At 41.0% G+C, this 27,235-nt stretch overlaps 1 protein-coding gene across 2 annotated transcripts; it reads right to left on the reverse strand.

The window, feature by feature from the left end:
* On the reverse strand, positions 1-27,235 carry triobpb (TRIO and F-actin binding protein b). 2 transcript variants are annotated; one of them, XM_031320788.2, is made up of 15 exons: positions 25,132-27,235; positions 22,553-22,661; positions 21,706-21,777; positions 16,113-16,169; positions 15,104-15,172; positions 14,835-14,924; positions 13,949-14,058; positions 9,789-10,230; positions 7,696-7,945; positions 6,984-7,095; positions 5,048-5,207; positions 4,312-4,413; positions 2,926-3,012; positions 2,094-2,298; positions 1-1,012 (listed from the first exon to the last, which is right to left on the reverse strand). In XM_031320788.2, the coding sequence occupies exons 1-14, from the start codon at positions 26,436-26,438 to the stop codon at positions 2,137-2,139; spliced, it is 3,129 nt and encodes a 1,042-aa protein (XP_031176648.1). In that variant the 5' UTR covers positions 26,439-27,235; the 3' UTR covers positions 1-1,012; positions 2,094-2,136. The 2 variants fall into 2 exon arrangements, with proteins under 2 accessions (XP_031176648.1, XP_035853061.1); XM_035997168.1 differs by having other exon boundaries at positions 9,786-10,230.

A 27,235-nucleotide genomic window follows, 5' to 3' on the forward strand; every position in this document is an offset into this window, starting at 1 on the left:
TTTCTTTTGAACTTATTTTATTGATTGCAAAAAATGTGTATAATTTACAAAGATATGGGCTCTACAGTACTTTAAATATGAAAATAGGTTTTAAAAGGCAGGTAGATTAGGTCATTTTATCACAATTCATACTGTCAATAAAAAAAAAAAAATTGGCTCATCGATGCAACACCTGTCATTTGTTATAAATGCCAACAATGATCAGGGGAGACTGGAAGCTTGAGAGTTCCTGCTTCTCAGCCATGGTTTACAAAGAGACATCTGTGACGTGGGACAACATTCATTCAACAGCTTTTACAAACATCTGCAAAGAAAGTTGAGCCTGATTTTGCTTCTATGCAATCACAGATCGACTTTCAATTCAGCCTGCCAGGAATTAGAAACTTTTGCTGTTATGTCCTGTAATAATCCCAATATAGATTTTCAGAATTTTTATATTCACAAATACAAAACTACATAAGCACACTTGTTTCCAGGTAAAAAATAACAATATTACAGCAAATGATAAGCTCCCATTTCTAAAAAAATGTCTGCCCATTTTCACAGAGTAAACATGACTCAAAAGCTGTACAACATAGAAAACTGAGATGACAGTAGCTCTTATGTAACTGCGTTGACCCCTGCTGTCTCAGGCAGAAGACGGAGACAATGAGAAGATGATCCAACAAGAAAAGCTGACACAGTATGAACTCTTTATCTACAATACATGATCAAAAAGAAAACCATGTCACTCAACAAATATTCCAGTTTTCAGACCAAATGCGCACTCATACACGGCTTGCGCTCAAAGCAAGCAAAAGCTAAAATAAAAATAATAAAAAAAGTGCAGTTTTATATATCATGTGTGGCCCAGTGTAATAAAACCGGCTAATAGCTACTCTATGCTGCTCATTGGCAGAATGACTGAAGACTAAAAGGCACTATCATGGTCCCCACGCAGCCGGAACTGAACGATCATCTCCTCTGCTTTTCTGTATACCTCTTTGATTCAGTCACCATGGTGCAGACACACCTGCAAAACAATAAACATACAGAAAGAATGAGACTATAACAAAAGACATTTCAATGAATATCTTCCTCTCAGAATCTCCATAAGGGCTTAGGGCTGCTGGAATGAATTCCGAAAGTCAAATATAGTTCGAATGGTAATAAAATCAATGCTATTCGAATGCTGAAATTACTATTCAAATGTGATTTTTTTTTTAATAAATATGTTGGCTAACGTTAGCTAATCTCCTTCTTCTCACCTTGGCCTACCGCATGTAAAAACAAAATGCTTTTGTCATGTCACAAGAAACACAACACATTGTGAGGTCTTAAGATCACGGAGCTAACGTTACGTACCGAGTAGTCTATATCCTTGATGTTCCACTTCCGGGATTGCTCCGGAGCTGTAGGAAATGTATTTTTGCCTATTTCCGTTTCTTTCCGCTTTCTTTTTTGTTGTAATTCTAACCGCTGGTGGATTTCTGAGGACTATGGTTGACTGCTCCTCAGATCTCTGCAGGGTAAATCCAGACAGATAGCTAGACTATCTGTCCAATCTGAGTTTTCTCTCATACGACTATGTTGCAGCGGCTCCGTGCGGAGCTTAGCGCCGACCATGATGATTGTGATTGGTTTAAAGAAATGCCAATAACCCGGAGCACGTTTTTCTCCCATCCCAGAATGCTGTGTGGAGTAGCCAGACCCTCCTCCGCTCCGCAGCGTGTGGATGGTCTGGCAAAGCGAGACTACGTACCGAGTAACCAATACACTTGTCAGATAATGTTTCATTACGGAGTTGGGTTTGTCGCTGTGTGCTCGTGGTGGAAAATGAATGTAAACAAAGTGGCGTGCAAGAAATGCAATGCGCCATGACGTAGGTCCCCTTTAAGGCCAGGCTGATGTTGGAAGTCCCTCTAGTGGACAGAACGTGTAACAACAACCACATACTTATAGTGGCATTGACAATGCATAAGCCTGAGTAGTGTAGTACATATTAATAACAGGCTGCATTTGAGCATTAAATATTAGAATATTTAAAAAAATAAATTAAATTTGAAATAGGGGAAGATTGACAGCTCTAATAGGGACAGTGAATCAGTCCATACCTGTCACTGTGTCTGCCAGAGCGTCAGTACCAGCAGCAGAGTCTCAGTGGTCCAGGCTGTTACCCAGCTTCTGTCCCTCCTGCAGAGCGGCCATGGCCAGCTTCAAGTGCTCCTTTAGACTCTGGATCTCTCGCTCGCTCCGGCCCTTCACGCCACTCAGCTCCTCGTGCACCTGCGTGTATCGTTCACAGGCCAGCCGGTTCTCCTGTGGGGCAGAGAGGAGGAGACAGGCTTAAGTTCCTTAAACTGCCTCATCCAATACTACATCAGCCAGCTCTTCTTTCTTTTTTTTTTTTTACCATCTTAGTGTGATATCACATTCACTATGAAACAAAACCTATACTTTCTATAATTCTAATATAGCATGCTATATTTGTGTTTTTAAAATTACAATATTCTTATATCATAACATGCCATTTGCCTTAGGAGCAGCACCAAATAACAGAAGCATGGAAGGTTCAGTATTATCAGGATATTGTTCTGTCCGAATATTTGGACAAATTGCACTTTGATGCTTTGGGAACATTGTTATTGAAACTTCCATGCCAATAAAGTCCTTTTGAATTTGAATATTGACATATGCATGTCATTCCCCCCTCTCTCTCCCCTTTCATGTCTTCTGCAGTCCTATCAAAATAAAGGCTGAAAATGCCCAAAAAATAATCAAAGAAAAAAAAAAAACCTGTAGTGCTGCATTTCCTGAAAGCGTCCAGGCTTTAAGATACTTAACCACCTTCTTCAAGGATGTGAGGATTAACATTCCACGTTATTCGTCTAATAATGTAAGGTTTACAGACAGACTAACACACACAGATGCAGACAGGCAGAGTACCGTGTTAAGAAACTGCAGCTCGTTCCTCAGACAGCTGATCTCCTTGTGTAAGTACTCAATCTCGTTTTCTTTTACCCTGAGAAGAACCTGGGAGAAAAACAACAAAACAACATAGTGTGGTTGTCATTTGCTGCCAAAAAGAAAAAAAGAAAGAAAAAAAAAACAAAACACAAAACCTATTTTATAAATACCCATTATCATTATAATTATCACTTTGAACCCACCAAAAAAAAAACGATAGTGTTCTGTCTGATTTATGATAAACACAGTGGGCATTTTCTGTAATTTATGATCGTACATAACTTGGGCTTTTGGCCAAATAGTGTCTATCGTGAAATTCCGTTTGTATTCTCAAAACTGCAACACTAATTTGGTAACCAGAAAGAGTATAAATGAACTGCAACAGGTTTGCTTTATAATGACTCTCAAGAGGCTGGGTGACATGTCAGTGTTCTTTGTTTGGACAGCAGGGTGGCCTATTTCTGAGACTGATGGCTTATTTCAATAGTGCAGTACTTTTAAGTGTATTCCTGACTATTTGTGCAAACACTTACTGTGACACAAAGTCAAGTGCAACTGCAAGTGTGACATAGTGCAAGTCGTGCTTTACATGTCTACATGATGCAAACTATTACATAATCTGTGACTTTTAGCTCATTGCGAGTGGGTGGTTGGAGAGTTTCTGAACTGGTTTAATTTGCCCAGGGTTTTTGCAGTATTTGCCGCTGAGACTTTTGCCCACACCTCAACACAATGAAGTCAAATGGAATTTTGCTTTAGTTATGAAAGCACTGAACAATTTCATTTGAAAAAAACAAAACAACTTAAAAGCAATATGCTTTTCCACCATGCATGTCTCCGTTACGCCGGATAATCAGTTCACGTGGATTAGTTTTATACAGAAGGTAAAGAAAATAGTGAAACTGCCTACAGCAGACAGTGGTTTTAGTTTCAGTTTTACTAATGGAAAATACCACAAATACGTCACTATAGTTTACATTAGCAAAAAATAAAAACATTAAATGTGCATGGCTACACACAGATAATTAGAACCCAGTAACAAAACATTCCTTTTATCTAGATTTGACATAGTGGAATAAAAATGTGTTTTAAAGTGTTTTAAGATTAATTGGAGGCAGTCAGAAAGCTAGCTGCATTTTTAGCTGCAACTCCTCCAGTTTCACAATTATTGTTATTATTGACTTTTGCAACAACAAAAAAAACATATCAGCATTCAAGACTTTTAATGCAGTGGGTGATATTTTAACACTTGTGCACATCTGCTGCGTGTTGCTGTCAATTCAGGAAGTTACAAAGAACTGGCAGACACAGACCCGCCCGCGTCACCCACTCTCAGTTTCAAGTACACAGTATACGAGCCGTTACCTCTAGTTCACAGGGCGTCCTGTCTTTGTTGTGCTCTGAGCCGTGATATGCGTTGGTAGATTGTGTCCGACTCATCTCCTCCGTCAAACGGGCCTTTATGTCCTGCAGAGGGAAATGTTTTTGTCTTTATGAATGACACCCGTTGGTTGGCATACATTTAGCAGACAATGGATCACTCGTCTTATACAGCCAGACTACAGACTCCACACTTTTTTTGGCAACACTTTACTTGAAGGTATCTACATAAGAGTGCCATGACACTGTCATGAACACATGACACTGTCATGGCACATGAACTCTAACTTGTCATGACAAAAACTGAATGACACTCAATGACAGAAGCGTTATGTCATAAACGTTTATGACTTGTTCATGTTTATACACGTTCATGACAGTGTCGTGTCACTCTTATGTAGATACCTTCAAGTAAAGTGTAACCCTTAAATTTTTGACTATTCCAGCACAGACCTTGAGCTTGGATAGCGCACAGTAACAGATACTGTACGCATCCTCAAACCGGTCCCTTATTGTAGACAATGTTACAGTGAGGGTGAGAGGGATGTTTCACACTAAAGTAAAAACATTTATAGTCACGCAGTCCATAACAATGGCATGCAGTAATTCTGAATTACACCTGCCACTGCAACATCGAGGATTTGAGAGCCATCTTTCATTTTGAGATAGTTTGGACTTAAAGATTGCTCCGTTACTTGTGAGCAATCTGTTGATAACTCACCTGGTTCTCTTTCCTCAGCTGCTCCATGTCTCTCTCCTTGCGGCTGATCTCCCTCTCTCTCTCAGCGTTGTTCTGCTCAGCTCGGTTTAGCTCCAGACACTTCTGAGAGTAGCGCTCAGACAGTCCGGCCAGCTCTCTCTGCAAAGCCTGAGTTTCTGCCCTGCAAAAATGGATAGTTGTGTTTCATGCTGGGTCCTTTAGTGAACTAAACTGCAGAAATGAGTAATAACAGCTGCCATGCTGCAGGTTCAAATTATGACAGAATGTACGTCACATTACCTGCTTTCTTTTTACTATAACAGCAGCATAAATTACAAAGAAACAAGAAACAATATGTATTAACACACAAAGAGATCAAGTCACAGCACTGCACCGGTGGGACGTCCTTTTCTTATATACGTCATGCACAAACAAGATATCTTGCAAGATATCTTCCTATAAAGTGGTAGCTCCTTTATTCTGCTCTGCTCTTACTGAATACATCTAAAGTATATTATTATAGAGTATTGATTACATTTAGTAACAGTTTTTTTTTTCCTTTCCATTAGGCAAGTATTTCCGACAGTGGTTTTAAATGTTCACGACTCATGACCACCACAAAAATAAGGAAGAGCACGCAAAGAGCGAAAAAACGCAGAGTAGGCAACACAGATAAGCCCTAAAATGCAGGTTCCAGTAGCAGCCACTGAGACAGCGCTCTGTCAAAGGCCTTGTGGAGCTTACAAAGGAAAACTAATCCATGACCAAATTCTTCTACATTCTTTAAGTGCCTAACAGGACCCAGTGGCCTCTGCGGTAATGGCCTTGCTTAGACAAGGAACCCTGGATTGTTGTGGAGTCTGCAAATTCTACCTTTTATGTCACAGAAAACCCTTTTGTGGCCAGCTAACTCCCACTTAAAAGCACATGAGAGCTAGTCACATAAATTGCCAATGTTGGCCTGCACTGACTGAGACAACCAAGCCTTTATTTTCAAGGCAATATGAAGTAAAGGCTTACAAAGGACAGGGGTGCTGGTAGAATGCAGTTTGCAAACTTCATATTATTGTATTTCTGCATGCATGTAAACTATGTTTTTCACTTACAGAAATCCAAATATCTTATCTGTGTCATGATAACAAACATTAAAAAGGGACAGTTCACCCCAAAATCAAAAATACATAATTTTCTCTTTCCTGTAGTGCTATTTACCATTCTAGGTTGTCTTGGTGTGAGTTGCCCAGTGTTGGAGATTTCGGATATACTAGATGACATTCGGCTTGTGGTGCTCAAAGCGCAAAAAAAAAAAAAAAAACATTTGAAAAAACTCAACAGCAATGTCTCTTTTCAAGAAAAAAAACCCCCGGTTCCTCAAGATAATCCACAGACCTGGTTGTGAGCAGTTTCATGTACGAACTACACACACCAACTGTATCACCGTGCAGAAATGTACTGAAATTTAAATGTATTGAAAATGTTCTGGTACAGGATATACAATCCTCTATTCCAGACTCAAACACAAAAACAAAAATGATATAAACACAATGATTTCATAAATCACATTCATTTCATGATTAAAAATGACTTTTCATAAATAAGTTTCATAAATTACAAAACATCTTCATAGTTGTACATTACATCTTTTGACAGACAAAAGGTATCCATGAAGAAAGAAGCGTACTCATGGACGACAGGCTGTTGAGTTTTTCAAATGTAATTTTTGGGTGCTTTAAGCACCACAAGCCGAGTGCCATCTAGTTCCATTATTTTGGAGAGAAGGCAGACATCTCTACGGCCGATATCTCCAACGCTGGACAACTCGCACCAAAACTATCTAGACTGATAAATAGCGCTACAGGTAAGAGGATTGTATTAGTTGATTGTAGACTAGTTGATTGTATTAATAGCCAGTTTCCATCTCTACCACATTGGCAAAAATGGATTTGAAGTTACTTACTGCTGATGGGCTCGCACAGTCTGTGAATCTAGCCCCCCACTGCTTAGCCTTTTGACTCTCTCCACCTCTCTCTCCAGCTCGTCTTTGTGTTTTTTCTTCAAAGCCTCCATTACTGAAACACACAAGCGTGACACAACTTCACAAACGTGACCTCCTGGTAGCTAATAACGGCACATTAAGGATCTTCCTGATTGGGGAAGCTTAGGGACCCTCGGGGATAAAAGAAATCATGACCAAGCGAGAAAACGTCATAAGAAATTGAATACAAAAAATGTTTACAGCCTTAAACGGCACTCGAAAACGCTGGATCTACACTTAGATATGACAGTCAATTTCAAATAAGTATAGTATCAACATATCATTGTGTACCCTAAGATTAAATTACATTTATATAATTCACAGGCATTCAACACCCTTATATGGAAGTGGAGCGATGCCGCTACAGAAGAGTGTAAAAGCTCTAGTGGAAAGTTTTTTTTTGTTGCTCATTTCTAATAGTTCTCCTAGTTTAGAGGAAGAATTACCCAAGCCAAGGTTAACAACCTATTCCTTCCTTCTTAAAGTGACACAGTGAACTCTATTCAACCTTTGACCTCCAACACAGTTCGGACTCATTTTCTTTATCATATGACCTTTCAAGCTGTCTTTGCAGTTGTAAATAATTACACAATGATTTTGGTCTTGATATTCCTGTGTATCCCCCCCTGCTGACCGCGTGCGGTGTCCTTGGTCTCCTCCAGCAGCAGCCTGTCCCTCTCCGTCTCCAGCTCCTTGGTCTGCCGGTCGTGCTGCCTCTGCAGCTCGTCCAGCGCCTGTCGATGGGCACGTTCCATGGCTGCCAGGCTGCGGCCGCAGGGGGCCTCAGGGCCACAGCCGCCCCTCACGCCTCCTCCCCATCTCCCTCCCCCCCCTCCTCCTCCTCCTCCTCGTAGTTGCTCCAGCTGCTGCCTCAGTGACGCCACCTGAGGGGAAGACAAAGACAGAGGTAAAGCCTACGGAGCGACGGGGGGTTGGGGCACAGAAGCCTATCAATTAAACATGTGATTAGCGCGTTAACACGAGAGGATACATACGCTGGTGTTGGCAGTGAAATACATTAGCAGCAATTAGGGCTGAGTAGCAAATTCAATACTTTTTAGGCACCGACCGAATTGCCTCTAAAGTATCGAGTATCGAAAAAGGCCCCATCATCCAATATCAAATTTCGTTTTGATTATTTTTTTGGGGCATTTTTAGGCCTTTATTTTCACAGGACAGATAAAGACATGAAAGGGGATGACACGCAGCAATGGGCCGCAGGTCGGAGTCGAACCCACGGGCGCTGCGTCGAGGAGCAAACCTCTATATACATGCGCCTGCTCTACCAACTGAGCTAACCCAGCCACCCAATACCCAATTTCAATAACTAAGCAGTAGATCGCATCGATCGGTGTCAGTGAGCCAATAAGCATGCAGCTTGCTTCTACCAAGATCTAATGATGTCTGTGATTGGCTGTCTAACATTACACGTCGTAGAGCATGTTTGCGCTTGTTTTAAAATGTGATTTTCTGTTTTTATTTCTTATTTATTATTGCTGTCCATCCCTGTCATTCTGTTATTTGTTGTATGTTGTATGTATGCCTTGTTGGCCAGGGCTCACTTGTAAAAGAGATTTTAATCTCAATGTGACTTTTCCCTGGTAAAATAAAGGTAAAATAAAAAAATAAATAAAATAGAGACAGGCAGGAAAAACTCTATGTTAAGCATAGAGACGGGGCTCACGCAGTAGGAACATATTTAAATTCACGCAGTAGGATAATAAATACATTTAAATTAAATAATAAGATTTGTGCGGTAATGTTGTAATTTGTTTGTTTTATAAAATTGGTATCGAAAAAAGTATCGTTTAGGAACCAAAGTCACGGTATTGAAATTTTTTGAACGCTACCCAGCCCTTGCAGCAATAAGGATTAGGATGTACAGCAACAGGATGCTTTTGAATGGCCAAATGTGAGGTACGACAACCAACAGTACGATTCATTCATGCTCACTGGCTTGTTAACAGTAAAAAAAAAAAACAACATTTTTAGCCAAATTAGTAAATCTGTTGCAGAATCCCACTGCCAACCAACACATAATCTACACATGATCACTGGCAGAACCACTGTGCACAAGCTATGGACAGACTAATGAGGCCAACTCTCGCTCCTCGGGTGGTGCGCACCTCTTAAGAATTTGTGGTTGTTGGTGCTCAAAGTTCAAATTATTTAAACTTTGACCCCAACCATGGCTGACCTTTCAAAGCCTGATTAGAGTCAAGCGACAGAAGCAGCTTAAACACAAAGGAAGCATGCAGCCCTCATTATATTGTAATAATACTGTAGTAGAAGAATACAAGCACATAAGCTTCTCTTTAGCATGAAATGAACAGCTCTATAACAGTTTATAAAGTAAATGAACAGTGTGATGAGATATCAGCGTTCAGCAGAGCTCTTCGGCCAGCTTTGTGGTTCAGTTATCTGCGTATCATGTGTAGAAACTGCAAACAGGTTCAAACCAAAGCTGCACTTCACAACACACAGAGAGAACAGTGTCAGCAGTATTTCCCATATCAATATCTCTATTCTTCTCAGGCTCATCATCAATTTCTACTTTTAATTATCCACTGCATATTTTAGATGGGAAACACTGCTGAAGAGCAGGCCAGTAAAATAGGGACTCAAGTGTTAACAGGCAGAAACAGGAAACGTTTACTTCATCCGGACAGATGAGTTAATTTGCATTTTATTTAATTTGCAAATTGGAAAATCAACTCCACGCACTACCTCCCTCTGCAGCGCCTCATTGGCTGACTGGCCGGAAGACCGTGATCCCATTGGAGGTAAGGAGCTCATCTCCTTTAAAGGCAAGCGTTCAAACTCAGCCCACTTTCTCTCTATTTCGTCCTCCGTGCGTAGCCTTTGGTTGGATCCCCCGCCAGTGCCCTTCCTGGACAGCACAGCCTCCCACTGGCTGCTTGTGTTCCTCTCCTCCTGCCATTGGCTGTGCTCCCTCCCCTGGCCCTCTGCTGCTTCTCTCTGAGTGGCTGGGAGAGGGCTGGACGAGGCAGGAACCGGGGACAGCTCCACATAGTCAAACCTACGATGAGCAGGAGAGGCCGGGGTCGGAATTTCCGACTGAATGTCGACATGGCGCGATGTTGGCCGACGGGAAGACAGCGGGAAGCGAGAGTGGGAGTTTTCCTTGTCACTGCTGCCATCAGGTAATCTAGAGAAGATTAGAGTAAATAAAACAAATTAAAGGCATTATTTCTTCTTCTATCTGAGAACCTCACAAATGCTGGACTCAGTATACCATGCAGCACTAAGATTTGTAACTAATTCTAGTTTTCGTACTCATCACTGTAGCTTGTATGAGAGTGTTAGTTGGCCTTCTTTGCACAATCGCAGGTTGGAGCATTGGTATATTTTTCTTTTTAAGGCCATACTATGTAAACTGCCTCCTTACTTATGTTCTCTCCTGACTCCTAAAGTCACTACCGGGAAATGTAATCTTCGATCATATGGGCCAATCATGTATGACATTCCCCGAACGAGAACTGTTTTCGGTGAAAGTGCCTTTAAATTTTTTGCACCCTCTGGTATAAACTGCAGAATCATCTTAAATTACACTACCTACCAACATTGATACAGTTTAAAATTAGGATAAAGGATTACTTGAGTACTAAATGCACATGTGCTGCTACTGAGCGCTGCTGGTGATTATGTGGAGATGATGTTAAAGGAACACGCCGACTTATTGGGAATTTAGCTTATTCACCATAACCCCCAGAGTTAGACAAGTTGATACATACCCTTCTCATCTCCGTGCGTGTTGTAAGGCTGTCTGACGGTTCCACAGGCATCAGGCCAGCACAGAACATGCAGGTGAATGGTTCCAGTAATCCTACTGCTCCAAATAAGTGACAAAATAACGGCAACATGTTCCTATTTACATGTTGTGATTTGTAGAGACACAGCGTGTACAAAAAACAACGTAACATGAGACACAGCCATCTTCTAACTGTAAACAAACCGGGAACTATATTCTCAGGCGGAAGAATATAGTACTTGGGCGGAATGATTTGCTTTGCAGCAAACCTGTCTGAGAATATAGTTCCCGGTTTGTTTACGGTTAGAAGATGGCTGTGTCTCATGTTACGTTGTTATTTGTACACGCTGTGACTATACAAATCACAACATGTAAATAGGAACATGTTGGCGTTATTTTGTCACTTTTGTCACAATTCGGAGCAGTAGGATTAGTGGAACCATTCACCTGCATGTTCTGTGCTAGGCTAAGCTACCGGTGGAGCTGTCAGACAGAGTTACACCACGCACGGAGATGTGAAGGGTATGTATGGACTTATCTAACTCTGGGGGATACGGTGAATAAGCTAAAGTCCCAATAAGTCGGCGTGTTCCTTTAATTTGCCAACTGTTTTTTTTTCTGTTTTCTGTTGTCTGTTTTTGCTGTATATTTTAAATATGGAACTTTTGTACTGCTGTCATGGCCAGGACTCCCTTGAAAAGGAGATTCTGAATCTCAATGGGATTTCTCCTGGTTAATAAAAAATAAATAAATAAATCCTAGTTCAATCCAATAAACAAGGAAATCATCACAAATTCATCAAGGATGAAGAAATAAGCACAACAACAGCATACAAAGCCTCAACATGAACACTGGAGGCACAGCCGGTGAGGTGAGTCATTATGAAAACAGAGCATATATTGGTGCTCCAAGTAACTAATGCAAACTTTGATTCATTCCAAACAGACAAAGTATACAGTGACTGAAACTCTTCAGGGCCCAAGTTGCTGCTGCGTGTGACTTATCTGACTGTTTTTACGGCTGAGCTGCAGCAGGACCTGAGATGAGCAATACAAGAATGCTGAGGCAACCAATCTTAGAATAATAGTGTAAAAAAAAACAGTACTATAAAAATAACTTGTAGAATGAAGGATAAAACCTCTTTAGATTCTGCTTTTTAGGACAGGAAGTTGCAAGTGACAATTAACTGATCATTTATTTAAATAAATAAATTCCTAATTACCCTTATACATTTCAAAAATGCAAACAAACAAATTCCCCTCAAAAGCTCCACAAACTAGTGGCTGGGTTAGCTCATTTGGTAGAGCAGGCGCACATATACAGAGGTTTATTCCTCGACATAGCGGCTGCAGGTTCGACTCCGACCTGCGGCCCTTTGCTGCATGTCATTCCCCCTCTCTCTCTCCTTTCATGTCTTTATCTGTCCTGTGGAAATAAAGGCCTAAAAATGCCCCAAAAAATAATCTTTAAAAAATAAATAAAAAATAAGCTCCACCAGCTAAAGTGATCTTACAAAATGTCAGTTAATTTGGGTATAAAACATGTGCAGGTACACCCACCTCTAAATTGCTGCATTTCAGCATTTTATTCGTGCGGGAGATGTTTGAACCATCCACTTTCACATTTATTGACACTCCTGTCTCCATGATTACACTAAACAGCATGTGCTGTAAGAGCACGAGAGGTTACAACTGACTGGCTTCTAAGTCTAAACATATATACTGTGCTGCTCATAAGTATTCATACCCATGCTAAAGTTGACTAAAAAAAAGGAATAAAAAAATCATCTTTTGGAAATTGATCTTAATGCCTTAATTAAAAAAATTAGGAAAAATCCGACATTTTAAGGACACCAATTTGTTTTGTGAATGAATAATGTATTGTAAATAAATAAATGTTCTTCCTTAAAATACAGGGGCCATAATTATACATACCCCTATGTTAAATTCCCATAGAGGCAGGCAGATTTTTATTTTTAAAGGCCAGTTATTTCATGGATCCAGGATACTATGCATCCTGATAAAGTTCCCTTGGCCTTTGGAATTAAAATAGCCCCACATCATCACATACCCTTCACCATACCCCCACATCATCACATACCCTTCACCATACCCCCACATCATCACATACCCTTCACCATACCCCCACATCATCACATACCCTTCACCATACCTAGAGATTGACATGGTTTTATTTCAGTTAGCCTAATAGCTAACTGAGATAAGATCCATATCAATGCAAATCAAACCAGCTATTAGGCTAACTGAACTAAAACCATGCCAATCTCTAGGTATGGTGAAGGGTATGTGATGATGTGGGGGTATGGTGAAGGGTATGTGATGATGTGGGGGTATGGTGAAGGGTATGTGATGATGTGGGGGTATGGTGAAGGGTATGTGATGATGTGGGGGTATGGTGAAGGGTATGTGATGATGTGGGGCTATTTTAATTCCAAAGGCCAAGGGAACTTTATCAGGATGCATAGTATCCTGGATCCATGAAATAACTGGCCTTTAAAAATAAAAATCTGCCTGCCTCTATGGGAATTTAACATAGGGGTATGTATAATTATGGCCCCTGTATTTTAAGGAAGAACATTTATTTATTTACAATACATTATTCATTTACAAATCAAATTGGTGTCCTTAAAGGTTGGATTTTTCCTCATTTTTTTAATTAAGGCATTAAGATCAATTTCCAAAAGATGATTTTTTTATTCCTCTTTTTAGTCAACTTGACCATGGGTATGAATACTTACGAGCAGCACTGTATATACATATATATAATATTTAGCTAAAAGTCTATGTATATTGTTATTCTTATTTTTTTCTATACCTCTTTATTTAAAGAGTGTTTTGTTTGTATGCTGCTAAAATCTGCTGCTGGATATTTAATTTCCTTGCGGGAGTCATCCCAAAAGGATCAATAAAGAGAAGTTTAAGTCTAAGTCTATATTTTTCTTAATTTTAGACTGAGAAAAATCTGAAATGTATCCAACTTTCAATTTAAAGGCAAAAATGCTTTTGCCCCCGATTATCTACACTCCTAAAGTTGCTTATATTTATATTTAAGCTTTTATATTCAACATATTATATTATATTCGACTGGTACTTACTGTGTGAGGTCTGGAGAGCTGCTGGGCCGGATACACTTCTTTAAAACCTCGATCCAATTCCGCCTGATCCCGGCTGTCATGGCAGACAGTGTGTGCGCGGCCTCCTGCGTCTGGAGAACAAAAGAGAAAACAGGTTAAGGAGACAGAACTGGAATGAGATGGAAATGATAAAGAAGAACTGAAAGAGAGAAAAGGTGAAGGAGATACTGACAGAAATGTGAGTGTTGATAACGGAATAACAAGAAAATGCAGCAGAAATTGAGAGCGGGTGTGGTTAATGCTGAAAAGGAGGACAAGTAGGGTTGGATACTGAAACCCGGTGCTAATACGGCACCGGTGCCTAAACAACCGGTATTTACGCAAATTGCAACGCAGATTTCGGTGCCTCATTTCGGTGCCAATTAAATGCCTTCTGCGCTGCTCTCTGATGCTCTGAAACAGACATTAGAGGCAACAGAAGCACATGACGCTAGTTAACACTTCACTTGACAGCAGGTAACGTTAGCCTACCGTTAGCTAGCAGCTGGAGTAAACACGGTTAAAATGCTGACAGCTAAACGGTGTAAAGGGTGACTGTATTTCACTGGAGAGGATTCCAACAGCGGGACGTTAAGCAGTCTGCAGCTGCTGCTGTCAGAAAAACAACACAGACGGTGCGTTCACTTGAAACTAGTAAGCCTCGTGGTGCATTCAAAGTTATTGTAAAATACCCTATTTTCTTAAGTATCGGTTCAGGCACCGGCACCATTTTAAAAGTATCGTTTTAGCACCAGTATCGGAAAAAACCCAAACAATACCCAACGCTAAAGACAAGGGATGAATATTAAGACGAAAATCAGTCGCGTACACAGCCTATGAGAGATTGACCCATAACAGAGACACTCACCTGTACCTGAAACCCATAGTTCTTCTCCACATCGAACTCACACACCTTCACACAGGATTTTAGGTCAATCTCTCCGTCCAAGTCATCTTTCTATACAGAAAACACAGGAACACTTTCAACACACAGAAATGGGTGATGGCTGACACGTTGTTAGTGCCATAATTGATACAATGTCTTTGCTTATGCTTGCAGTACTCATCCGCGTTTGAATGAATATCATTATTAGGATTATTACAAACTTTCATATACACAACAAACAAAAAATATACCTCCTCTGCACTCGAGTCTCTGTAGTACTTCAGTCCAGCATCAGTCAAAACAAACCAATGCTTCTTCCACTAAAGAAACACAGCAGATATAACAATTAATCCAAGACTGAACTGAGATCAGCAACTCTTAGGCTCAAATATGACAACCGGGGGATGGGTTAAATTGAATCGATCTTTGTTTGAGTGATCTGTTATCGATTAATACAATTCAGAAATCAATCTTTTAATAGCTGCCTTCTCACCATGGATGTATAAGTAAAAAGTTCTTTAAACAAACTTTTTGTGGGTCAATTCTTAAAGTAAATAATATAAAAAATAGATGAGGGTTGCTTTTTGCTTGTGCAATTTACAGCAGAGGTTCTCTGAGAATCTCTTTCATAGCTAAGCTAAATTAATAACTGAAATTTCCCTGGTCTAATTGATATCGAATCGGAAATGTAATCGAATCGGGACCTTGTGAATCGGAATCAAATCGATTCGAGAAATCACTGGCGATATCCAGCCCTAATGACAACCATCAAAACAATACATTGACAATATCTGACATGGTAACACCAAATAATGGATTTTCAGAGTAAGCCTGGTCTGAGTAAGCAATGAAAACAGCAAGGCCCTCTATCATTAAAGCCAAATGGCTAGTGAACGGTCAAATGTTAACAGCCACTCAATAGATTACCATTATTTTTTGGCTGGTGAGTGAAGCAAATCTACCAGCAACTTGCATATTATGCCAGCATTTGGCTGGCAGATGGTGCTAATTTTGGACCCCGCCTACAGTATGTGATGTGTGAAGAGAGAAGCTTATTAACTCAAGCATATCATTCAAAGAGAGGAGACACCTGCTGTGCCTCAAGCCGCCAAGATATTACTGCGATAACGAGGATTATCTGCCGCTATCGCCTTACGCACAGCCTTTCTGATTAGGAACGAGGGACGAAGAGGGTGGTGAAGACGGAGGGAGAGAGAGGAAGACATGACTTCTGAGCGGAGTCTGACGTCTGTACCTTACCTCTCCACTATCGTCCAGTTTGGACATCCATCCCTTTTTGAAGTTCAGGAGGTCAGGCTGTGAGGCAAAGAGCACACAGCGTCACGGTCACTGATCTTTATCTGAATGTTTGACAGAAATGTTACAGATACAACAACAAAAAAGGGAGAAAGGAACTCTGCTGTCTGTGTCTGTTAGTCAAGGTTATTTCTCTTTATCACAAGCAAAGAGAAAGGATTTTACAGAGAAAAAAGACCCAGAGAAAGTCAATGGGATCAGAAAGAAAGTAACAAAAACAAGACAAAGAATAATATCTAAGGGTGGGGCATACTGAATATAATTATATCTACTGTATATACAAGCAATAAGCAGCTACTACACCACCACAGGCTTATTCTATCATTGTACATGAAAACAACAGATACAATGCTGCAGACTTACCAACATAAACCAGTTTCTATCATGGAGAAACTTCTTAAAATGCACGTTGAAACTGGTACTGGTAAACGCTTATATTTAAACTTTATGTATAGAATTTTTTTTAAACTATTTTTTAGAACACATGAAAACATTTAGATCCCTAAATCATCTTCATCTTGATGATACTGTACGCATTGCAAACATTCAACAAAGCATTCACAGACAGACAGACAGACAGACAGACAGACAGACAGACAGACAGACAGACAGACAGACAGACAGACAGACAGACAGACAGACAGACAGACAGACAGACAGACAGACAGACAGACAGACAGACAGACAGACAGACAGACAGACAGACAGACAGACAGACAGACAGACAGACAGACAGACAGACAGACAGACAGACAGACAGACAGACAGACAGACAGACAGACAGGACAATACTTTATTGATCCACAAGGGGAAATTCAAGATCCCAGTAGCTTAAAGACATCACACACAACATACATCATAAACAGGATGATAAAATAACAAATCCACATGAATAATATGGACAATAAAAGAAAATAATGCTGCTCTGCCGCACTGCAGTATACCAGATATATAATAAAAAGACAATGGTTACATAGAAAGACATATATGGGAAGTAAAAAATGACAGGAAACAACAAGTTTGTCTGTAAAGGATGAAGACACAAAAATCTGAAGACGACAGACAGACAGACAGAAAGATTAGGAAATGGAGCAGTACATCCTTAGTAGGGATAGACCGATTATCGTCCCTGGCTGATTATCAGGCCGTTTTTCTGGCAGTTTGCAGATGATCTGTATCAGCGTTTTATTTGCCTGATAACCGATAGAGTTAATGAATTAAAAAGTGTTCTACTTTGGCTATGCTACAGCTCTGTGTCTGTCCCTCTGCTCCGGTTTCACTCCCCACTGAGTCAGACTTAATGTCCCGCCCCCCCCACAACCCTATCTGACTCTGTCTTACTGGGGAGTATGTTTCTAATTTATGAAATAATTGCTTCAAGCATTTAAACAAAGTTTGGAACATTCCCAAATCTTCATTTTGACTTAAAGATTTTCATTTTCACTGTAAACGCATATCGGTTCCAAATATCTGTTAACCATTTCATTAACTACTAATAATAGGTATCGGTCTTCAAAAACCAGTATCAGTCGATCCCTAATCATTAGTGATGGGAGGAAAGGTCTGGAAACTCAAGAAATCTGCAGTGGGACGTGTTCATAACTCAACACTGTTGCACACACTATGAAATATTTTGCATGTTTCTTGTTCCAGCTGTGTGGTTGCTGAAGATGCATTAAAATGTGCTTTAGCTGCTCTACAATGTTTCAAGGAACAGGCCTACTTTTGCTTTTGACGCGATGACAGTAAGAGGAAAACATGCCCTAGGTACCACAAGATGTGGTGATCCCCGATTAAGATTAGGCAACTCTTTCCACCGTACATTCCTCACTTTGCTTATCTGTCTCTCACTAGCATGTACATTCCTCACTTTTAAATCTCTTACTGCCTTCGTCATCTCATCTCCCACTGGCGTCTCATTCCCATAACTTTTTTTCTCCCTACTGCAGCTAGGCCTACGTGTTGTTCATTTTATTTCGTTGCTACATCATTTTGCTCAGCTCCCTCTCTGTTTACACTCTAATATAATTCCTCTGTCTGTTCTGTCATTTCTAACCACTCCTTTGCTGTATTTATACTCCTTTCCTGGCGTCAGCTGTGTTCCTCTAAGCCAGAGTACCACCCATTTTCTCCCTGTATAAGCCAGTTCATCTATGCTACTGATCATTTTTAATCTAACACATTTCAAGGTCTGGTGACTACCAATAGACCCTGTACATTAGCAACATATTGTGTATTACTAAATTTGATAAGTCATTTAAATAGCCTTGCATCATTAATAAACGGTGTGGCAATGTCTTTAAACACTTGACCTTTTTTTTTTATTATTTGTGGGTATCCACATACATACATACATACATACATACATATATATAATGCGCACAAATCATAACCACAAATAATGGCTGGATCATCAGGTGCTAGCTATAAATACAACATTAAACTTGTTGAGAGTGACAGCTGCATTTTATAAGATCCCCACTCAAACTATTAGACTACTGGAGCAAGTTATGATGTGTCAGACTTCACCATGAGTGCATGCTATCTAGTCAATACTTGCTCACATGAGAGGTCAGGGAATGTTCACAGGAGGACAGAGAAAAAAAAGAGCAGCATCTGTTATGAATAACCGCAAATGCGACAGTGCTTCTCCTTGTCATGTGCTCTCAGATCAGTGACCCTGCTTCAAAAGGTCAGCGACAGAGGGAAGAGGGTCAAACACTGGGGACTGTTTGAGACAACGTCCATTCTTTCTGACTCCTGTCTCCCATCACTATAGAAGAGTATTGTCTGGCGAGCCTTGTCCATAAGGCCTATTACAGCATGTATGCTTCTCCTCTTCAGTTGTTTCTGTTTAGTTAAATAGATTACCTCTCTGAACAGGGTGATTAGGGGAGTAGAGCCTAATAATTGCCTTAATCTAACTTCTTAATTGTAAATATTTGCTAGTTTCTTCTGTCCTCTTTGAGACTTAACTGAATATCTTTGAGTTGTGGACAAAACAAGACATTTGAGGACGTCATCTTGGGCTTTTGGAAACACTGATCGACATTTTTTCACCATTTTACAAACCAAACAATAAACCGAAGAGAAAGAAAATAATCAACCGCTTAATAGTTTGAAAATAAATCGTTAAATAATGGTGAAAATAGTCGTTAGTTGCAACCCTAATGTACACACTCATTGGGATGAGGATTCTTGCATTACAATGGTTTAGAGAAACAATACCTCTTGGCTACTTTCTAAAAAAACATTTGCATGGTTTTCTTGGGAGTGCCTGTGTGCAAACAGGGGACATGTGTCACAGCTGGCTGAAAAAACTGACACAGTACAAGCTACGAGCTAATCACACTTCCTGCTACCACCAGCATCAGGGTGTGAGACCTGCAGAATCAGTGACATCTTTTAAATAACTTACTAAACTTATTTTTTCACAAAAGCCTTTTACTTATTTAACCACACTGTTTTATTTTCAATTTGTTTATTATAACTGGATAAGATAGTCTTTTGTTTTCTGTATTATATTCCATGTAATTTCTGTATAACTTAAATTGCCTGCTTCTATTTGCCTATGTCCTAAAATGTTTTAATCCTGGTTCAAACATGTAACGTTAAGCACATTGTTTTGAAAAGTGCTTTATAAATAAAGTGTATTAATCACAATTATTATTGTTACTGTAATCAACAGATGGAACCAGCTACACCACACGTGGAAACCAGCATTATTATTATTTTTTTAGACTTGTCACAGGGAGATAAATGTACAATTTTTAAACTTAACTTAGTACTTGGGCATATAACAACAAGGCATGTTTGCTCACTTTGGCTTACGTGCAGTTTAGTGTCACAAGTTATTTTCCAAAAACTGAGACAGGTTAAGATTAGGGTTAAGGTTAGGGGTAGGGTTAGGGTAGCACAGGTTCATAATTAATTAAGGACATTGTATGGAGAATTTGGGACACTGAAACTGCACGTATACCGCTCACTTTAGCTTTAACGTGCACACCCCTCGAGTAAAACAAACGCTAACCACAAAAATCCATTAAAAACTAGCTTACATTGACCTTTCTTAACAATAAACCATAAAAAGAAGTAAGATACGTTAATGTTTAGCTCCTCGGCTACAGTCCATTAACAAATGTAACATATATATATTCAATGTATACATTCAGGAAGGAGTGACAGGAAAAACAAAACAGCTTTAAAGGTGCAACTTACCGTCATGATAACAGGATCCAGAGAGGGTAAAATAAAGACAAAAGAAAGGTAGCGTTACCCCCACGCAAATAAACCCCTTTTTGCTGTCAAGTTCACTAACTCAGCTTAGCTAAAGCTCTCGTGTAAAAAAAAAAAAAAAAAAACTTAACTTTCTCGCAGGACCCTTGCGTTACGCGAAATCTGATAAAACCCCGCCATTCATACCCACGTTAACTTAATCAAGCGCACCCCCAACGCGTCCACAGCAGATTTTTCTAATGCAGCCTTAAGGGGAAACTACATTCACCCGACTAAATACGAACAAGCTGTACGTGTTTAAAAGTACTAATTTTACAACTTTCTGACAAGTCTTGGTAAGCTAACGTTACACTTCTGCCCCTCGGCTGTGCCTTTGCTCGCTGCTGCTCTGTCTGCCACTTCCTGGGCGGATCCGCGAAGATCGTTTGAGAAAACAAGCCTACCTAAACCACACTTTGCTGGGCTCTAAAACCGGTGTCCGGGGACCTCCAGGGGCTGAGGGGGGTCCAGTGGGGTCCCCAGAGCAACATGACGTATAATATAGCTCCGGCTAAATGTACCCACAACAACAAGTTATCATAAGAAGAAAACGCATACAAATGTTTAATACGAGGTGTCACTCCCTCCCTATCCTCGGGACCAAACCTGATAGTCCAAAACTTTCCAAACACAGAACACATTTACTTGCTATATTTTCCAAACTGAAAATCGTTAGGGCTTGCAAACAAAGTGGCACTCCCCCCTCTAAAATCCTCTCTTGGTAGCTATTGGTTTCAGTTCAGGAATTTCAACACATGCCCCAGCAGACCATACTTGACAAAGCTCAGTCAGTCTTATGAAATGCCTGAAGGGTGTTGGTGAAGTATATAGACGCACAGCAACCAGCAGTAAAGAGTTATAGTGTAGATATACTGTAGATATGGCAGCAGGTTAGGGTGCCAAGTACATAAAATCTTTACAGTTATAGACAGAATATGTGTGAACACTGGACAAGCTGCCAGCATGTCTAGTAAATATGTAACAGAAAGATACCATACATTGAAATAGACTTAACGGCAATACACTTGAATTGAACCATGTGTGCTATGGGTTGATTTATGTTCATTACAAATATTAGTTAGGAAAATAAACTGTAACTCTGCCCTCCATATCACACAGTGGAAGAGAGGTTGTTACTACATACAGTACATATACTAAAGACACGCGCACACGCACGCACACACACACACACACACACACACACACACACACACACACACACACACACATTTACTGTAAACACACTGGCTGCATCACATACCTGCATGTGTTCTGATCTGTGCTGGTTACCTTTCCAAGAACTGCCCTCATCAGCTGTGGGACTGCCAGACCTCTGGAAAGAAACAGCTTGTTGTTGTTATGAAGATAATCAATATGTCCGACTTAGCAAACATAGAAACCTCCAGAGTTTCACATCCACAGACTTTTTTCAAATGTGGTGTTTGGTATGTGGAAGAGGTGGTTAGGCATTAACATAATATTCAGGTATAAACCACAGAGATGCAAATCCACTGCAATGGATTATATTGTGCAGGGGGGGGGGGAAAGGTGCTTAATGCTCAATTCCCAGCCCCTTCTACACTGTTGGCCAATGGCGTGAGGTGGTTATGACGGCCCCAGTGCACACTACTAGTTGCAGCTTTTAGGTTTGAAAGGCATGACTGCTCACTTAGCTTGCAGATGTGCTCAGCTTGTCAGTCTGCTCTAACTAGCAACTGTATATCGTCTCGTCACATGATCAAATAGAGACTTGACATTGGACATCAACAACATATATATATATATATATATATATACCCAGCAATCATTAATGCATATCTGTATATGACAAAAATAAAGTTTTTTAGATTGCTACTGACTATTTTACCAAGAGACTGAAAACCGTGACTCTCTCTACGCCCCTGCTGTTGCTTTGAAATCCCAAATCCAGTAAGGGTCTTAGTCAGTGCATTACCAGTTTTGCTACATGTAATATTCCCCAAGTGATGTTTAGTTTTATCATGGTTACTCTAATAAAACATGGTTTTAGACAGCTAAATCAAACCGCTTAGCTAAGTAAAAAGATTTTCATCCTTAAATAAAACTCGATTTCGCCCCAACCAGCCTACCTGCAATGAGGTGGAGGAGTGAGCACGAGAAAGATACCCATAGTGCCAGTCTCTCTCAGTGTCCCCTGTATCTTCCCACTCTCTGGAGGGATGCTTGCTCAGGGAGTGGCTGGAACAGTACAAACAGGTTATCAGTGTGTCTGATTTGGTCAAATGTATTCAATCAGATGATCATTCGATCTACATTACATTAAAGGTGCAGTAGGTAAGACTTATACAACTAACTTTCTGTCATATTTGCTGAAACTGACCCTATACTCCAGTAGAACAACATGAAGCAGGTCATTAAAATAAATCCAGCTCCTCTGGCTCCACCTACAGCCTGGAGTGAGATTTGCAAAAATCCACAGCTCCCTGTTCAGATGCACCAATCAGGGCCAGGGGGGGTGTCTAACTGCGTGTCAATAACTTCTCATGCACACCATTCATTCTCCCTTGTGGGGGGAGGGGCATAGGAGACCGTTTTGGGCTTTAGCAGAAAGGGGGGAGGGACTGAGAAGTTGTTGATGTTAAAAATTTTTGGCTAAGTCCTGGATCTTCTCAATCCTACCTACAGCACCTTTAAATACCATGAAATTACATGTAACTGGCATATTTCACAAAGTAATGTTAACTGACTTAAATTCAGTGGTGGAATGTAACTAAGTACAGTACATTTACTGAAGTTCAGTCCAAATTTTAGGTACTTGTATAAAGTACTTGAAAGCAATACTTGAGTAAAAGTACAAGTATCTTACCAGACTTTGGTGGAAGTTAAAGTCTCCTTTTAGAATATTACTTGAGTAAAAGTCTTAAAGTATCTGATGTTTACTGTACTTAAGTATCAAAAGTCATTTTCTGATATTAAATGTACTTATATATTAGAAATAAAAGTAAAAGTACAAAAAACTTTTGATTATGAACTTTATGGCCAAAAGTGTGTAACGTTATCTTCATCACCACTGTTGTCGGGGTGATCATCGTCTGTTACCATGGCGGCAGAGCCTGCAGCAGGTGCTTCCATGATGCTATCAGTCATTAGGCTTCCTCCTCTTCTTCTTTAGTTTTGGCCTATGTTTTATTTTTTGTCGATTGGCAACAAACAGGCATTAGGTCACCAACTGGAATGGAGGGTGCATTATCTTGGCGATTTAGGAGCAATGATTCAAATTTCTTCAGATTTTATTTTGTAGTAATAAGTAAAATATTTTATTTAGGAAATGTAGTGGAATAAAAGTAAAAGTTTCCAGAAATACAAATAACGAAGTAAAGCACAGATACGTGAAAATTCTACTTAAACCTACATTGTGTAAGAATTTCTCCCATCTAGCGGTGACATTGTATATGACAACCAACTGAATATTACTTTCTAGCCCTTCCTCCTACGGTGGCCGAACCCAAAATTAGCTCTCTCCATCGTTTACACGCAGCTGTTCTAGCCACTCCAATATTAACTTTGGTCTTGTTGCTTTGCCTGTCGCGTTGTCGTTTTAATTTTCTTTTTCGCTTCCCTGGCGAGTAATCTCCCCCTTGCATTCGTCATGGTGCCGATAGGTGTAAGAGGGTGAAATGCGGAGGTATGTCCCTCTTTGGCTAATGTATTTTAAAGATGGAGGTATGTCCCTCTTTGGCTAATGTATTTTAAAGATGGAGGCGCTACATGGCTGCCGTCATTCGAGCAAGTCGCTCCTATGTATTCTGAATGATTCTGAATGTCAGATTCTACGAGAATACTTTGATTAGTTGGTGGAAGTTATTACACATGAATGAGCACATATTTGTGAAAGAACAAAGGGGTTTTTGCTAAGAATCAGCTAAAAAAATTACACAATGGAGGTTTAAGTACAGTAGCGAAGTATTTGTGCTTCGTTACATTACAACACTGCTTGTACTTTACATGAGTCTTTTCTTTTCGTGCCACTTTCTACTTCTACTCCGCTACATCTCAGAGAGAAATATTGTAATTTTAATTTTTAATTTGACAGCTTTAGTTACTATACAAGATGTTTGCACACAAAACACATGTAGTTTTAAAAAACTGTGTTTTATTATATATTAAACTACCCAACAATATACAGGCCTACAAGTCCAGCTGAAATGTTCAGCCAATGAAACACTTGACAGATTGATGATGGACAGTTGACTGTTTTCATCGTTTCTAAAATGGGAGGATTTTTCTGCATTGAGTTCTTTTTACTTTAAATACTTTAAGTAACATTTTCAATGCAGGACTTTTACTTGTAGCAGAGTATTTTTACAGTGTGGTATTAGTACTTTTTTTTTTTTTTAAATTACATCATTTTTTGGGCTGTTTTGCCTTTAATAGACAGGAAAGCTGTAGACAGGAAAGGGGGGAGAGAGAGAGGGAAGACATGCAGCAAATGGCTACAGACCGGACTGGAACCCTGAGCCGCTGCGTCGAGGACTGAGCCTCTGCACATGGGCTCCCGCTCCACCAGGTGAGCCACCCAGGCGCCCGTAGTATTAGTACTTTAACTTAAGTAAAAGATCTGAATACTTCTTCCACCACTGCTTAAATTAGAGTTTAAATATTTTTCCAACACCACTTTTTTTAACTTTGTGGTGTATAAGAGTCTCACCTAGCTGGTTTATAGAGCTCCTGTCTCCGAGAAGGCTGCTGGTTCTGAGGTCCCCCCATGTGGCCCGGCTCTTCTCTCTGATGGATAATTTTGACCTTCGGCACGTCGGCTAACATGGCGTACTCCTCCCGGTTCCGTCCTGTGGACCCCACTGACAGTTGGCCCGACTCCGAGGACTCCATGGAGCTCTGGGAGGAGGTGTGCCTCCGGATTTCAATCTGAGGTGAAGGAGAATGGCTCCGTGTGCGGTTGGAGGGCCTCTTGTCACTAGGGGAGGGGCAGTGGTCTTCATGGCCGCGTCGACCAACGTCAGATCTGATGCCACCGGGGTTCCTGGGTGTATCCAAGGTGACGAAAGCTGTTCTGCTGCCATTTGTGGTCTGTCTGGAGGGTGAAGCTGCACGAGATAACGAGGAGCTGCGGAGCGAAGAAGTTGACTCCCGCCAAGAGCGCGGTGAGCGATTGGAGTCCAATTTTGAGTCATGGTAGGTGTTTTTTCTCTGAAAGGAATGGCTGGAATCTCCATTAGTAGCATTTCTGAGGATTGAGTAGCCTGGCGCGTCACTGATGCCTTTTTTAGCTGGAGAAGAGTTGCGGCTGCTGTGATTCTTGCTATTAAGGGAGCTGCTAGTTTCTGCTCTCCGCAGTGAGCGCTGGTCAGGAGCATCGTAGCTTTTCCTTGAAGGCAACAAACTGTGGCCATCACGACTTTTGACAGAACTGATTGCTTCAGACTTGCGCAGCAGGGACTGAGAAGGAGCTTCATGGCTTCTCCTCGAAGGGGAGGAGTGGCGGCTTTCACGACTACGGCCAGGTAGAGAACCACTAGTGTCTGTTTTCCTGAGCTGATACTGAGTCGGGGTTTCGTGGCCTCTTCTTCCTGGAGAGGAACATCGGCTGTCATGACCTCGACTGCCGCTGACAGCGCTTGATTCAGTCTTACGGAGCGCAGAGTGTCTTGTGTCATAACCTCGTCTGGGTGGAGACACGGTGGGGCTTTCATGTTCGTGGTCATTCGGTTCATTCTTAGCTGTTGGGTTGCGTAGCAGAGCCTGGCTTTCAATATCATAGCCTTCTCTTATGGGGGAGCCACAGCGTCCATGGTGACTACGTCCGCTGAGAGACATAATTGATTCAGATTTACGAAGGGGGGATTGGCTAGACGAGCTGTAATTTCTCCTTGGCGGTGAGTATTTGTGATTGTCACGCAGACTGTCAGAAGTTCTCCTAGATGGAGAAGAAGTACGACTGTTGCGCCCGCGTCCGTGAGATGAAGTGCTGGTGATTTCAGTTTTGCGGAGAGACATTTGGCCTGAAGGGTTAAAGTCCCTCCTTGAGGGAGATGCGCTTCTGCTGTCACGACCCCCTCGACTTAAAGACCCACTTACTTCGGTTTTCTTCAGGGCGCTCCTAAAATCAGAAACTGTGCTTGACTGGTTTGTGACTGAACCAGCAAATGACTTAAAGTTTCTTGGCAGAGTTCCTGACTCAACACGTCGGCCATGTGCACTTTGCAAGGAGTTCCTGGATCCTGGCTCCGTCCGTTGAGACCCCCCTCCACCATCAAAGTTATGCCTGCTGAGGGAAGCCACAGAATCGCTGCGTCTGAATGGTAAGTTTCCACGTGAGGGAGAGGACGACCGAGACTGCAGGGCGGAGGCTTGCCTCGAGGACTCCAAACGTCCTGACTGTTGGTAGGAAGAGACGTGAGAGGAAGTGTTTCCCCGGCCATATGAACTGCTGAAACCTTTTCGCCCAGTGGAGGCCAGCGACTCCGCTATCTTAAAAGGAGTAGGACTCGGAGAGCGGGGACCAACTTGGGCCTCAACCTCAACGGCAATTTCATAAGGGTCAGGAGGCGGGATTTCCTCAGGCAGGTCCTCATCTAGAGCGTCCGGCGCCAGTCTTTCAGAGGCCACACCGAGATTAGGGTTTCTGAAGGGGATGGTGTCTTTGGGCTCGATGCTTCTCCTGCTGAAGATAGGATGTCCTCTTTCAAAATGGCGGTAGGGAGCAGGCGGGCTGTTATCTTGGAGTGAGCGGGCACCTGCTGCCCTCCCCAGGGAGAAGTACCCACTTTCACGCTTCTGTCTGTTTTCTTTTA

Source organism: Sander lucioperca, chromosome 21 (genome assembly GCF_008315115.2).
Source record: "Sander lucioperca isolate FBNREF2018 chromosome 21, SLUC_FBN_1.2, whole genome shotgun sequence".
NCBI lineage: Eukaryota > Metazoa > Chordata > Actinopteri > Perciformes > Percidae > Sander > Sander lucioperca.

Bases quoted from the DNA above. Each gene is read 5' to 3' on its own strand.
- triobpb (XM_035997168.1), bottom strand. From the start codon at position 26,438: ATGTCTCTCCGCAAAACTGAAATCACCAGCACTTCATCTCACGGACGC. The intron at 10,231-13,948 runs GTAAGTACCAGT...AATCTTCTCTAG, and splicing joins AGCTCTCCAGACCTCACACA to ATTACCTGATGGCAGCAGTG. The intron at 3,013-4,311 runs GTAACGGCTCGT...TTTTTCTCCCAG, and splicing joins GGACGCCCTGTGAACTAGAG to GTTCTTCTCAGGGTAAAAGA.